We start from the raw sequence: 16,294 nt of genomic DNA, 5'->3' as shown, positions 1-16,294 counted from the left end.
CAAGTTCTAAGCACTACTGTAAGTAAAGTCCTTCTTAACTATGGATCTCCAGATACTTTTGCAACAGCTAACTTTTGTTCAATGATTGACAGTTTTTTTGATATTATGAACATTAGTAATCCTTATGAATCAATTCAGAAGTCAAAACCATTTCTTGTTCCATTTTCTTCTCTTGATGACAATCGTTTGAACTGGCTTAAATCGGAATTTTTGCCATATTTCGAAAACTGGTTAAGTTCTATCAATACCCGTCAAGGTAAGTTTACTTTAAATGATAAAAGTAAAATGTTTATATTGTGGCAAACCTATGAAGGAATTAAAATTACAGTGAATTCTGCTGTTGAATTGATAACATTTTTACTTTCTAATGGCGTGTCTTATGTATTGACAGAAAGATTTTGTCAAGATCCCCTTGAAAATTATTTTGGACATCAACGCCAAATCGGTTCCCGCAAGGATAATCCATCTGTCCGTGATTTTGGCTACAACGATAATACTATTCGAAATCAAAAGGTATTCAGACCAATAAAAGATGGCAATTCCCATGAAGATGTTCACTTTGAGATCAATGAAGAACCAGTACCATGCAGAAAGCGAGTAAAATAATAGGGCACCAATTAAAAATGGCTATTTTCATAGCCACAAATTATTAAAACACATTATTGGCAAAGTGAAAAGGTAGGGTGCGTACATTTACATGTAAATGCAATATGTGGATTTTTTTAGTCTTTTTTCATAAAAATTTTTGGGAGCCCATAATTTGTCACTATGCTACTATATCAAATCCTAATCTTTACTGCAACCTGCTTTTACATGATATATTAAATATTATATAGAAATTAAGTCTTCTGGAAAAATAAGTTTATATAAAAATAAAAACTGATTATACTACAGTGTTTATCGCATTTTAAAAACATTATGTGGGTGCAGAGCAAATAGTGTTAATTGTATCTGTAACTAGCGGTCATTAAAAGCTTAAAGGTGCGTACAAGGGGGGGGGGGGTCTTAAATAAGTGGTTTTACTTCATTTATACTTTATGGATGCCCCCTAATGTTATTTTATAATTAGTGTTGTTATGGACTTCGACTAAATCGACTAAAAGTCGACTGGTCGAAATTAGTCGACTATGAAAAATGTAATAGTCAATTTAACCGACTTTGGATTTTCTACTAATCGACTAAAAGTCGATTTAATCGGGTAACTATTATAGTACTAATAAATTTATTTCTAACATCTTTTTATTTGATTAAATCTCTAATTTTAGTTCTTAGTTTAATAACAACTGCAAGTATAACTATTATATACTGCCTAGTTTTTTCAGTGGACCCGCCAAAAGGAGGCCCATCCATTTTCTTCAGGGTCAGAAATTTCTCACGGTAGACCTGCAAATATAATCATTACATATTTCAATAATAGTTATACTTAATTTTTCCCCAAAGGGGCTGTCCATTAATTATGTCAACAGTTTTGGGGTAATTTTTACCTTTTTTCTCCCTCTTGTCAACAACTTTTCCAACTTACCCCCTATAAATTACATCAAATTTGATTACCTTCTCCCCTCATCCCTAAATACAAACACTACTCTACAAACAACTAGAAACGCTGCCTAATTTTCATTTTTTTAAGTAATTGAATTTATTAAAACAAGAAGGCTAGCTTTTTCTTATTATGCTTTAGGATCAATCTACTTAAATAAAAATTATTGTTTTCAAATAGATTTTTTCCAGTTTCCAAGTCCAGTTTACAATTGATTCCCCCTTTTAATTGACAGCAAAGTATTAATTTTTCTTAAAAGAAAATGGCACGAGAATAAAAAACAAAACAATAAAATTTAAATAAAACAAAAAGTTTTTTTAGGACTAGAAAGACATAAAAACAATAAATATTCTATTGAAAAACTATTGTTAATATTCTGATGCCATAAAATGTTTTTAGCCATTTGTAGCTATGAAAATAGCTGTTTAAAAAATTGAGATAATAAGATCAGATAAGTGTATCTAATTGTCAAATGTGCAATTAATCTTATATATAACCTATACTTGACTACTCTTTTTTAGTGAAGTTCGTAGTGACTTGGACTTAAGTTGTTTGACTTTAACTTTATAAGCTTGTAGGTTATCCTTGACGTATGAAAATGTTCTTGCTCTCACATACAAATTCAAGATGTCCTCAAGTACATTTGAACAAACCTCTTTGTTAACAACAACATCAGTTTCACTTTTGATCTTTGAAAAATTTGATAAAATATTTATGTCTTTGAGAAGTGATAGTACAGTTTCTTTACTGTCAATTTTATTGATAGACTTACTAGCCATATTTTTAAAGGTTGATTCAGCAGTAATAAAAATGCATATTGCCTCAATTTTCATTTTCCATAAGCCTGATCTGTTACGTGTGTTCACAAGTTTATGCTCAGACAAATCATCACTTCCTTGATATTGGGCAGCAAGTAAAATAGACATATACTGTTGGTAGTATTCTTCCTTATAAATACCTGAAAACCTGATGCGACGATATAATGTGCTAAAAACATACCCACTTAGATAGGCAATAACAGATTGATCTCTATTTGAAAGTACACAAGTTTTTCAGATAAAATTGCATCACTTAGAACTGATTGACCAGAAAGATGCGACAATACATGGTTACATACTTCAAATCCAAGTAATGTAGAACACTGTGTATTTAATCCTATAAAAATAGAATCAATGTTGTCAAAGATACATTTGTAGAAATCTGGATAAAAATTTTCAGCATTTCCTCGAAATAAAGATAAAACTGGTTTAATGAACTGATATGCTGTGTTAGCTATATCGAAATTAATCGCATAGTTTTTAAAAAGATTTTGTACAGATTCAAAGCAGTTATCCGATGAAAGCTTTGCAACACTTTTTTCTAAATATATTTCAAAATTTTTGAGATCAAGTATTTCTTCTGGTATTTTAAATTTTTCTGTATCTTTTAAAACTTCTGAATGAGCTAATAAAGCATCTGAATGTTTGCTATTACAGTGACGAGTGAGACCCCTAGAGCTCAAACATATTTTATTACAAAATTGACACGAAAATGTTGTTGGTGGTGTATGCGAATCATGTTGTTTTTCAACAACATCACGTAACAAATCCTGGTCAATAACTGCAAAGATAGCATCAAGCTCATCTTGATTTAACTCGACAATGTGCTCGATATGAATTAAATTTTCTGAACTTTCGGCCATCATTAAGTTTATTTTGCACCTTATTCCTGCGGACCACCCGATTTTCAACTTGAACAATAAAAACTGTTAGAAACGGCCTGCGTTTCCAGACTATTCTTTTTATGACTATGGTTTCAATAAACTTTTTATAAGAAATGCATTAAGTTAATATCATCGAAAACATTCTAAAGTCTTTTTTTTTTGCTGTTTTGTAAACTTTCTACTTAAATGTTTTTTTACTACCCTAAGCACTTCTAATAAAATTTACAAATTTTAACAATTGTTATTAATAAAAAGCATTATACATTAAATAACAAAGAATATTATCAAAAAAATTATATTTTATGTAAAAGTTTGTGTATTTTATTACTATGTTTGAATGCAATTAAATATCATCTTTGATAAGTCTTAATTGTGTAAATTAAAATACTTAAAATTTTATTGCTTTACAATTTGTTTAGTTTAGGCCAATAATTTGTACTAAAGTTTACTTTTAATTAGCAGATGTAAAAAACATTAGAAAAAATAAAAGTTTTAAAGTATTCAACCTTAACGTAAATATAAACATAATTAAAAATAAATTTATAAAATAATAGAGTTTTAGCTTTCTTCGGGTTAGATTAGTTGAGTATTTTTATTTTTTTTAATTTCTTTTTAAGATTTCTTTCATTTTTTATAGTTTAGCATTTTTATAATTTTCTTTCTTTTGTCAGAGAGCGTGGTCAGGAATAGAGCACGATCGCATGCCTTTTCTGTCCACGTCTCTATATACATATATACATATATATACATATATATACATATATATATATACATATATATATACATATATATATATGTATATATACATACATACATATATACATATATATATGTATATATATATACATATATATATATATGTATATATATATATATATATATATATATATATATAAAGAGTAGATCGCACAAAAGATGCTAGCTCTTTAAAGCAGCGCCCATCATACTATTTATAGAAAAGAGAAACGGAAGCAACATTACAACGATGTGATAATGGTTGAAGGTTGGCTGCGAGAGCAGGTTTAACTATGTTTACAGTGCATTCTTGCACTTTGTCTAAAAGAGAAAGAGCATCATTTGAAGATCCGCTTCAGATATGAAACAATATTTTATACAAGGACGAATTTGAGATTTATAGAGATAAAGAATAGAATCCGCAGTAAGAAAGTGGCAAGCACAATAAAGAGATGCAACCTTAGCAGATGCTAATTTTGCAATATATTTGATATATGGTTTCCAAGAAAGATCGGAAGTAAGAGCTAATCCTAGATAACTCATTGAGTACATTACTATTCATAAATAAGATCTAGATTATTGCAATAATAATTAGCTGAATAAAATAGAAAAAGAGAGACCCATGCATGTAGAAGTGAGATCCTTTTCAAGCTCAAATGCCCCCTCCAAACAATCAGAGAGTGTTGGCTTCTTATCAAGACAAGAATAAATGGTACTATCATCAGCGGACAATGCTATCCTAGATGTAAGAACTTCTGGAAGATTGTTAATGTAAATTTAAAAAAGTTTAGGGCCAAGGACAAAATCTCAAGGAGCCCCTCAAGGTACAGGGCTTCTTAATCTCTCCACATCTATCTAATGCACAATAAAACCTATTGGTTATTACTGTTAACAAATCAACAGTAGAATGTTAGTTAAAATTTATTAAAAGTTATTAGATTCAAGATAAGATATTAAGAGTTTGTTAATTAAAGACTCAAAAACCTTACTTATGATAGAAAGAAGACATATGTGATGGTAGTTAGACAAGTCAGATTGCTCTCTAGAATTTTTGTAAATAGGTATAACAGATGCCCCATTCCAGCAGGCTGGAAAACAAGACTCTGAAAAGCATCTGTCAAATAGTTTTAAAAGTATAGACGGCAGCTCTAGAGAACACTTCTGCATGACTATAACAGGTATGTTGTCTGGACCACAAGCTGTAGAAGAGTCTAAGCAAGAAATCACTTTAGATACAGAAACTGGCTAAATCAGAGAGGATGTGATTAGTCGAATCAAGAGATAAGATTGATGAAAAGTTCTAAGCAAACAATTCAGCTTTGTCTTTAAGTGAGGTAACAAAATCTAAACCATGCAAAGAAGAATAACAGATTTATTATCGACACTGTTAAAGATTCTTCAGAAGTCTCTGGCACCTAATTTTTGAGATAAAATATGAGATTTTGTGACCTGAGAATAGCGGGCTATGGCATTAAAAACCTTTTTACAATGGTTTCTAGCAATAGTAAACACATGTCTATTTTCTGGAAAATTGTTTTGACGATAGATATAGAAGTAATGGTTACGATTGAAAATTGCAGCAGCACAATGAGAAGAAAACCATGGAGAAGAGTGAGGCTTGACTTGAAATCGTCAAGATGGAACAAAAGATTCTATGCCAGCCTGAAATGAGAAGTTACATAAGAAGCACATTTGTCAGCAGAAAGATTTCTACCCAAGAGCGATCACAAAGAAAATCACGGAAGGAGTCCCAGTGACCTTTAAGGTAGTGTTTTTTTTTTTTGTTATTTCACCTCCCCAAGGCCCAGAAGGCCACTACAGATGAGGAGGCTACTTAATTGTGGTTATAACCCTCTCTCAACTCTATAACTCCGAAACATGAACCTAGACAAACAAGGCCGCTGCGCGAAGAAACAAGTTGAGCACAGTACTACCAGGGACGTGGTGGGGATCGAACTCAGAACTTCTCACTTATGAAGCGAGCGCTCTACCACTACACCACTACCGCATTTGTAAGTTGTAAGAGGTACAATGATAGGGGGATTCTGATGATGAAGAAGAATGAGATAATAGTTTTAAAAAGATCAAACCATTATCTTTATAATAAAATCATGATCATGTTTTTTATAATAAAATAATAATAAACACATTTATACAAAATATTGGATAAATAAAAAGTTTTTATTTTAATCAAATGATCTAAAATCAATAAAATGAAAGAAAAAAAGAAAAACAAAAACAAATTATACCTTATGTCCAGTCCATTTTGGATCATAACCTGGTATACACTCTTCATTTATTGCCAGATCAGTCAAAATATCCTAAAATATCCATGTTAGTGTTATAAAAATTATTCATAAAAAGATAATTGTATTGATAATTAGGGGTGTTCGATTTCACTTTCTAACCAGTTTTCAGAAAGTAGTTTTCTTTGAGTTGCAAAGTATTCATAATTAAATGTATTTATATTGGAAAATGCTCTTTTAATTATACTTTATTGTTTGAAGGCAAAAAAAGTGAAACTTTCTAACTTTCTAGGAAATGGAAATGGATTGAATTCAATCTATTTCCAATTTCTGGAAAGTGGAAAGTATTTAAAAATTATTCACTTACTTTAGGTTTTTACATGACATTAAAATTATAATATCACTATAATTAAATTTGACTTTATTTCTCTACACTTTCCATCCACTTAGGGGTTGTCCATAAAGTACGTACGCTCATAGGGGGAGGTCTTCAAAAAGCGTACGAAAGCGTATGGGAAGGGGGGGGGGGAGGATTTCAATTTAAAAGTATGTACTTTTTACGTACGTGATTTTCTAATTTATCACAATTAACCATCAATAAAAAAGTTACATTCTGACTAAAGATTCTAGTTTGCCAACATAAAAAGATGTATGGTATATGAAGTAGAGGGTATAGTTTTCCTCTATGCACACACATGTATGGGTGCCCTCAGAATTTTTTGATGTTCCAGATAGGACACTTTCACACATCATGCAAACTCATAACTTAAGTTTGTTTATACCTATGCCAAATGAGGAGGCCTTGCAAAATATCGGGATGGCGGAGGCCTGTGAACAAAAAGCCTTAAAATGCTTACCCTCCCGACCCCCAAAATGAGAGGGGTGTAAATTTTGCATGGTCATAACTTTTTTGTAATTTACAATATTTTTCTACAAAAATTAAAATCTGTCGATAAATTTAAATTTAGTTTTAGATGTTAAAGTTAAAAATTTTGCTACATATTTCCCTCACGTTTGGGCAGGAAAGGGGGGAGGCAAACACTTTAGGGCTTTTTGTTCTCAGGCCTCCGCCATCAAAATTTTTTGCAAGGCCACCTCATTTGGCATATTAACAAACTTAAGTTTGCACGATGTGTGAAAGTGTTCTATCTGGAACATCAAAAAATCTTGAGGGGGCCCATGCACACATGCCACCCCTTATATACTGTCCCTGAGTAAGACCTGAGGGCCGTGGTTGATGGGACGGAGTCACCCCCAAAAAAAAACGTGTCAATGGCGTCAAACCTAGCAGTCAAAATCTTCCAAATTTGACTGCTAGGTTTTGCTAAAATAAAAAGCAAAAAGACACAAAATTTGCTGTTGCCCCTTCCCACTGGGTTTTACCCTTTGTTTTCAATATTACTGATTTCACATAAGATTCGTTTTTTACTTACTAAAGAGGGGTGCCTGAAAAAAACGTCCACATTAAGTATAGTTTATTTACATTTGATCGTTATTAAAACAAAAAAAAGGTTTACATGGATTTCACCGAGAATCGAACCTGGATCTCCATCGACTATTTACGCCGCATTAACCTCTCGCCCAAATACACACTTACCTTCGATGTATTTTAAATTTATTTAAATTATTATTTGCATATATACTTAAAGACATTTTTAAAATGCGCAAACAAAGAGCTTTGGGGTCGTATAAAGTATCTAAGGTACCCTCCGTCTTTTTTTTTTTAATAAACTTTTTTATTAAGAAAAAAAAATAAAGGAGGGATGGGGGGGGGGGGGGGGGATTTTTGAAATAAACATAATTTTAAGGGGGGGGGGACATTATGTATGTATGGCAACAGGGGGAGGGGGGCGGGGCGGTTAAATTTCAAAAATTTTGGCGTACGTACTTTATGGACGACCCCTTACCATTGGAAAGTCAGAAAAAAAAACATCCCTTTTTTTAATTTTCTTTATTTAATAAGATTTCCTTTTTATAAATAGTTGAAAATAGTTGATTATATATAGGGCTTCATATCGCACTTTTTAAAACTAATGTAAATCTTAAAAAAGTTTGCTTCACTAAAAACAAATTCTACTGCGACAGAAGATGCTAGTATAATGCAATACTTTTGAGACGCAATAGTGACAAACTTGATGAATTTTTTTTTTCAAAATTGACTAAAGCTTAAAGAAATTAGGAAAGCTTCCTTTCTATAAAAGTTTATTTCTCCCAGTATACGGTTATCTTCTGCATTTTTTGGAGTTACTTGAGAAACAAACAAACCTAAATGGACAGCCATCTTCTTCTACTCATTTTCTGATTCATCTATTTCTTCTGTTTCTTCATTTAGTTTTTTAGGCTGCTTCACTAATGGTTATACAGTTAAATTTAAATTATGACAGAAACAAGAGAACCTTATTCCAAAGTTGATTGAGACAGCTTTCACAATGTCAGATGCATTATTTGCAGTCACTGCAACGATTTTGTTGAATATCATTTAGTCAATTCATTTTTAATGAAACTTTTAAGATTAACAGATAAATGTCTAGCAACAAGTGTCTAGCAACAAACTTTCGAAAACCAATTACTAAAGTTACATAGTTAAAGTCATTGTCAAGGAAATGCAACGCAAGCCCCAAAAAATGAGTTAGCTGATTATTTTTCCACCTATCTGTTGATAATGAAAGATATTGGATTTTTTTAGAAAATTAATAATATATTCTTTATATTGATCAGAAAGTCAAGAAATTGTTTGTTTTGCTGAGATTCATAGCCCGGTGCCAATAAATTTAAAACTTTGAACATTCCATTTTTTCGAAAAGTCTTTAACCACACAGTTAGAAATAGCTTTTTCAATTTCTCTCGTTTGCTTTGGAGGTGTTAATTTGAATTTCTTCTTTTCTTTCGTGAAGAATACATTTATTTTTACATTTTGTGTGTTTTAGATCCCAAATGCTTTCTTCATTGAGTTTCTGCGTCATTATGTGCTCTGATTTCTTGCTTACAGTTTGATATGCAGCACTCATATAAATTAACATATTAACTATCTGTTTTTTTCCCTCTCTTTTAGTGCGTATTATTACAGTATTGTGCACATATAACTCACATCTAAATAACTCAATCCTTCCATTTGGTCCCTTTTTAATTTTAAAATTATAGAACCCTCCAACTTCTAACTAAAAATATATATTTTTTAAAAACATAAAGAATATAATATATCATTTAAAAAATATAATTTCATCAGCAATAGTAAACGATGGTTTGTTTTAAGCTTTACTCACAATAGACACCTGAGTACCACTTATCTTAAAATTGTTTAAGCCAAAAAGCAGTGTCATCATTTTGTTTCTCACAAGTCTTAACTTTGTTTTATTAATTAAACAAGAAGAATAAAATGAGTGAAAAATTGTTTTCACTCATTTTTTTCTTCTTGTTTAATTGAAGATATTAGCCAATTGTTGTTGTTGTTGTTGTTATAACATGTATGACCAAAGATGATTTTAAGGTTTTCTCAAACACAATCTAATGGAGTTTGCATGCAATTTTCCTTCATATGAATTTTATGAAATGAGATTACTACTGTTTTATCATGTAAAATCTCTCACTCACTTAAGACCAAGGATAATTTTAAAAGATTTCCTTAAACTTATTTTAAAAAATTTGCACTCTATTCTATTAGTCATAAATCGCAGCTCGTTTGGCATCTGAAATATACTTATTTTGAATTGGATTTAAAATAAAGAAAAAATAGTAAAAAAAAGAAAAAAAGCTAGTATTTTCAAAATACTTTTTTTATTTTATTTTATTGCGTTGCCATTAAAATAGATAACAATAAAATAATTTTTTTTTATGACTTTCCAATGGGAAGTGAATGGAAAGTGTAAGGAAGTAAGGTCCAATTTAATTAATAGTAATATTATTTTTTTAATATCACGTAAAAACCAAAGAAAATGATTAATTTTTAAATACTTTCCTCTTTCTAGAAATTAGAAAAAGATTGAAATCAATCTATTTCCACTTTCTGGAAAGTTGGAAACTGATTAAAATGGATTTTTTCTTTTTTTATGTCAAATAAATTGTATAAATGAAACAATTTATTTTTTACTATAAAAATATGGATTATTTAAACACCTTCCACTTTCTTAGAAGGAAAGCGAAATCGAACACCCTTATTGATAATTAAAAGTTTAAATAAAGTGATATTTAAATTATAATTCAATATCTTGATTTATAATTTTGTCTAAATTTAAACAAAATTAATACTTAGGTAAATATAGTTTTAATAACTGTAACTGAGGAGCCCATCTGCAAAACGCTAAAGTCACAAAAATAAAAATTTTGAGTTAGTTTCAGTTCCAAATTATAATTCAAATCATCTACTTAAATATATGACCAACTAAAAGTTTTTTTTTGTCTTAAAATAGACAAAAAAAAATATAAATTTCCGTTGAACTATGAATAGTTCAGTTTATCCTCATTTTCTTAAAATCAGTCTACTTGTGCGTTTTGCAAATGGGCTCCTCAATTAATTTCTACAAACATTCTTAATACTTATCCACATTGTGTTTAAAAAGTTTCATTTTTAAAATGTCATTGAAAAAAATTAATAAAAAGGAACCATTGGAAAACATAAAAAGTTTAGGTCTATTAAATCTTTAAAACAGAAATGTAGCAAAGATTCGACAGCAAACATTAGGTAGCTAAGAGTTTGATCACACTTTGTTTATTTAAATAACATTATTAAAAGGAAAATAATAATTTTCAGTAAATAATAATATTACCTTAAAAGAAAGAGTTCCTCTGCATGAAATCACAATAGACTTTTTATAATGATCCAAAATGATATTAAATGGAATTTGAAAAACCTATTAAATAAACTTTAAAACTTAGAATACATAAAGTTAAAATCATTTAAAACATTAAAATTCCAACTTATAAAGTTAATATGAAAAATTAATAGATAAAGTTTCAAACTTTCTTCCTGATATTGATCCACAAATGAAATTTTTGTAATAAATATTTTTCATATTTCAATATGAAAAACAAAAAATTTTATTTTATATATTTCAGTATGTTTTTTTAGTATTTGGCATTTCTTTTCCTCTAAAAAAAGTACTTAAATGTTCCAAACAAAAGTAATCACATTAAGTTAATCACTGTTTTTGTTGTTAAAAACATTAAATATGTTTCTAAAGCTTAAGTTGCCTTAAATTAAATTACTTAAACTTTGCTTAAATTTACCTTGTTGGAGTAGTTAACATATACAAAACTATCATTGCCTTTATCCAAAGTAACTTCTTCTGCGGCTAAATTACATAAGCAACAATTATCCCCAATAATAATGGGATATTCCTCTTCTTTTTGACAACTATAGCAACACCTATCAATAATAATTGTAACTATACCAACACTTAGCAATAATAATACACAAAATACAATCAAAAAAAATCTAAACAATAAAAAGCAGAAATTTGGCATTTCTTTTCCACTTAAAATTGTACTTAAATGTTCCAAACAAAAAATTTTTTAGATTGATGTTGCATGAAAAAATAAAATTAAAGAATCTATCTATACATTAATGTTTCTTTGATAATTTACTAAACATAATTAATGTTTGCGTTGTTGTAATGTTTATCCTTTTCAGACAATTATTAAAAAGAACTTGGAAAAACATTTAGATGCATAAGGCCTTTTTCTTAAAATATTCTGCATCAGTAAAAGACAAAAAAAAAAAAAGCAGCAACACAGAAACAAAAAAATATACGCAGGCATTTAGTTTTAGATAAACCAGCTGAAAATACAGTTGAACAAAGAAAGTGAATTTATTTTTTCTTCATCTGGTTCAGGTAAATAAAATATTATCAATATTTGTACATTGTCTTTTGAATTCAACCAGTAAGTTTGATTGTTGAAACATTTAAAATGTAATAAGACAAACTATGACAATAAATTTTAGAAAACAATTTTATAAAAATATCAATATAAAATATTTTCAGATCCATCTACCTCAGATAAGGATAGTGCCATTAATTTCTCTCCTCCAAAAAAGAAAACTAAGCAAACCTTCAATGAAACTTTTGTAACCAAAAATATCATTAAAATAAAAATGAATAAAGAAACTAATGAAAATAATTTAGCAGAGGGAGTAGCAATTATTGGTAGACCATTAACCTTCATAAACTATAGTGGCTTAGGAAAACTTTTAGATTTGATTGAGAAATGGCTTAAAAGTTACATTAAAAAAAAAAAAGTTAACTATCCAAGCTGTTGAAATTTTGAATGCTTTATCTAAATTTAATTCTACCAAAATTTGGTAAATGTATTAGGATGTTCAGCCTATACTTTGGATTTGGCAGTTACTGCTATCGTAGAAAAGGTATTTAAAAACAATGACTTAATCGATAGATTTAGAACTGCTCAAAAAAAAATCAAGAACACTTTAAAGAATTGAAAAATAGAAATAGGAATTGACTAATTTTAAATGTTTTGACTAGATGGTCCTTAAGTTTTGATACGCTATAATCTATTATTTCATATCGAGATTTAAATAATGAATTAAAAAAAAAGGATGATATTTTTGCATTCTCATTGAACAAATAGAAAATGTTACAATTGTATCTTGATTCAATGAAACCTGCTAAAATAGCAACCAAAAAATTATAGGCAGAACAATTAACATTAGGCAATACCTACGAAATTTGAAATATTTGCAAATATGACTTAGAAAAAATAGAGGGCAAAACAAAAGTTAGCTAAAACATTGTATGATGAAATGGATAAGCAAAGCCATGAAACATATAAACCTGTATTTTGTGTTGGATTATTTCTTAATCCAAGGTATCATTGTAAATAAAGCAAAACTCAAAAAGAAATGGCATTATCTCATCTAGAAATATTGGACTTAAGGTTAACAAAGTTAAACAAGGAAACTGAGTTATAAAATGTTGAGAGTTTTATAAATCAAAACAAAAATGCTGAAGATCAAAATACACAAGTAAACAACACTTTAAGCTACGGAGAACAAAAATTATCCAAGGGGTTGAAAAAAGGAAAAAGCCAAGTTTATCAATAAACAAACTAAAAAATCAAGTTGAATGCTTTTCTCCTGATTACTAAAATGATCATTCTATTGAATTAAATATGGATGTATCATGGTGGGAGAGTCAGAAATTAATTCCTTCACTTTGGATGACACAAGTTACTTTAGGTGTAAGGTATGCTTTCTTAATTATGTTAATAATTTTTAACAATATTTACACAAAGAGCTATGAAAATAAACAAAAATGCAAAAACACAAACGTAAAGTGAAAAAACACACTGAATAAAAATGTAATACAATTTTTTTGTATGCATTACAAAATGGATTTTTCTCTGTAACAATATTTCATATTGCTTCAGATGATTTCAAATAAATATAATATTTCAACAACATAAATGCTTATAAATATTTTTAATCTATTTTTTATATAAACCCAAACTATTGTTTATATCAAAAAGTTATTTGAAAACTTTAATGGAGTAAGGTAATTTATTATATGCTTTACTTAAATCACTTTGAGTGAAAAAGGGGTTTCAGAACTTCTGGTAATAACTGGGGTTTGGAAACCTGATTAAGAGGTGCTTTTGAGGTGTAACCCAAAAGGGTTCCCTTTGGGTTACAACCCTTTTTTACACAAAAGGTTTCAGAATTCTAGTTTCAGAAACCCAGTTTTAAAGAGTTCTAGAACCTTAAGGTTTGATGAACCCTGTTTTGCAATAGGGGTTCCGGAACCCTTATCGCTGGAGTTTCAAAACCCTGGGGTTTTAGAACTCCAAATTTAGGTCAGGGTTCTAATCCCTATAAAAAAGTAAAAGACAAACAATTAAAATAATTTTAAAATAAAGTCTAAATTTATTAAAAATAGTTTAAACCAAGTTGCAAATATTTTGAGAAAGAAAAGAAAAGCTTTTTCATTTGAAATATTTTTAGGTTAAAATGGATTTTGGTTCAAAATAGGATTTCCCACTTTAAATATTAAGAACTCTATACTATTTTGGTTATAACCTTGAGTACAGCACCACTTACATACTAACCATCTAATATGTTACTTATTTGAATTTATGAACAACTGTTTTAATTTTTATTACTATAATATATCTTTATTATTACTATATATTATACAATATATTACTTAACTTTCTTAAACTAGTTTTGCAAATGTTAAATTTTATGTCCTATAAGGCGTAAATATTAAAATGGCCGGTCGCATTATAAAAAAGGAACACCTGACTTTAATCAAAATCCAAATTATACGGAGTTGATTTCAAAAAAAATATCTAACTCAGATTTATGATAATAATATTTATAAAGTTTTTAAGATTAAAACATATAAACATCCTTTAAGCTATACCTTGTATGTGACATAAGCCTGCATCCAAGTGGACAGCATATAGGAATGTTATGGAGAAAGCAAAACATTGGCCATCCATAGCAAGCCAAAGCATACTTAGCAAAGTGAGTTAATTCATCAAGCAAACTTATTTCATCCTGTAATTTATATATAAAGTATTTTTAAAAATACAACATAAAACATAAAATATAATTGTTTTTCTATTGTACACATCATGGCACATCGACCCTTAAACTCATTAATATTCCTTATTTTTAAATAAGAGTATTAATAAGTAGATTTAACTTTCATCCTACTTATAGTCTTTTACTTTTCATAAATGTCAGTGGTTTTTATAACAATTAACTTTAATTAATTCAGTTGGCCAGCCAGTAAAAAAAAGTCTCTTAACTTTCTTTTATGTTCTGTAAAAAGTCAAAACCATTAAAACTACTGAATGTTTAATAAACATAAATTTTGTCAAGAATAAATTTTGACATTAGCATTGCAAAGTGTAATTTTATCTTTGACATTAGCATTGTAAATTTTGACATACATAATGTACAGCTCCAATGTAATATACTACACCACTCTGACGCTCTACTCACCACACCACTACCACAGTTAAGTTAGTTACAATTTTTTTTGGTCATTAAGATGCATTAAACTACCTCATGGGTTAAACTCATAATGGTCTTATAGCAAACATTTTTTTGGTATTAAATAGCTACTGTATGAAATATTATGAAATTATTATAATAACTTATGGTGAGCATGAAATTAAGCATCATTCTACATTAATCCTACTTACTTATTCTGTGTATATCAAACTTAAACATTAGTTCACTTTTGTATATCAAACTTAGACATTTTTCAGCAACCACTTAATAGCTAGTAAGATAACAGCAAGCAAGATAAAAATTGCAGATTACCCATAAAACCATAAAACTAACTTTAATATAAAAACTTATTATAAAATCTTTTATTTATAGCAATAGCACACTTTGGAGTTAATTCTACAAAGCTTATGATAATAAATTGCCAGTTACCAAAAAAAAACAGACATCAAAAGAATTTTGTGAAAAACTCTGCAACACCTAAACATTATGCATTCACCCCTGATATATATATATATATATATATATATATATATATATATATATATATATATATATATATATATATATATATATATATATATATATATATATATATATATATATATATATATATATATACATACATACACGCAATATAAAATTTTGACAAATATTTAAAAAAATTTTAACAAAGTTTGTTAACCATTTTACCACATCACCTGGTAAAGTGATACATTAAAACTTCAATATCATGTAATTCAAAAAATATTATTTATTTTCTATCATGTAATGGAGGTGATGGAAAAACAACATACATTGGTAAAACTAATAACCTAAGGTTAAGAACTAATCTACACATCTACACATGCAGTACAGGTATTGGTTCAGATAAATTTGATCAGCATGTTTTCAATTGCCATAAAAATGAACCTTTTTTAAAATTATTTCCAATGTTAAAACCTCAAATGAGAATTTACCTCTTATTTATGAAGCTCACCTACATAAACAGGGGCATGATACAATGAACATATAAACAGGAAGTAATTATTTTCACATTACTTTTAAAATTTTCCTTACCAACAAGTATCAAGTTATGCTATATTTTTGTTAATTATAGTTCTTTA

At 28.7% G+C, this 16,294-nt stretch overlaps 1 protein-coding gene across 1 annotated transcript in view; it reads right to left on the bottom strand.

The window, feature by feature from the left end:
* The window catches only part of LOC100211246 (diacylglycerol lipase-alpha), a 52,169-nt gene that overhangs the window by 18,661 nt on the left and 17,214 nt on the right, over positions 1-16,294 (bottom strand). The window contains exons 4-7 of the mRNA XM_065813721.1: positions 14,593-14,729; positions 11,444-11,582; positions 10,984-11,067; positions 6,224-6,295 (exon numbers count right to left, since the gene is read on the bottom strand). Of these exons, the coding sequence (XP_065669793.1) occupies positions 6,224-6,295; positions 10,984-11,067; positions 11,444-11,582; positions 14,593-14,729 (432 nt within the window). The remainder of the gene's footprint in view (positions 1-6,223; positions 6,296-10,983; positions 11,068-11,443; positions 11,583-14,592; positions 14,730-16,294) is intronic.

This window comes from Hydra vulgaris, chromosome 12, assembly GCF_038396675.1.
Source record: "Hydra vulgaris chromosome 12, alternate assembly HydraT2T_AEP".
In the NCBI taxonomy this organism is placed as follows: domain Eukaryota; kingdom Metazoa; phylum Cnidaria; class Hydrozoa; order Anthoathecata; family Hydridae; genus Hydra; species Hydra vulgaris.
This window is presented reverse-complemented; position numbering and strand designations above follow the sequence as displayed.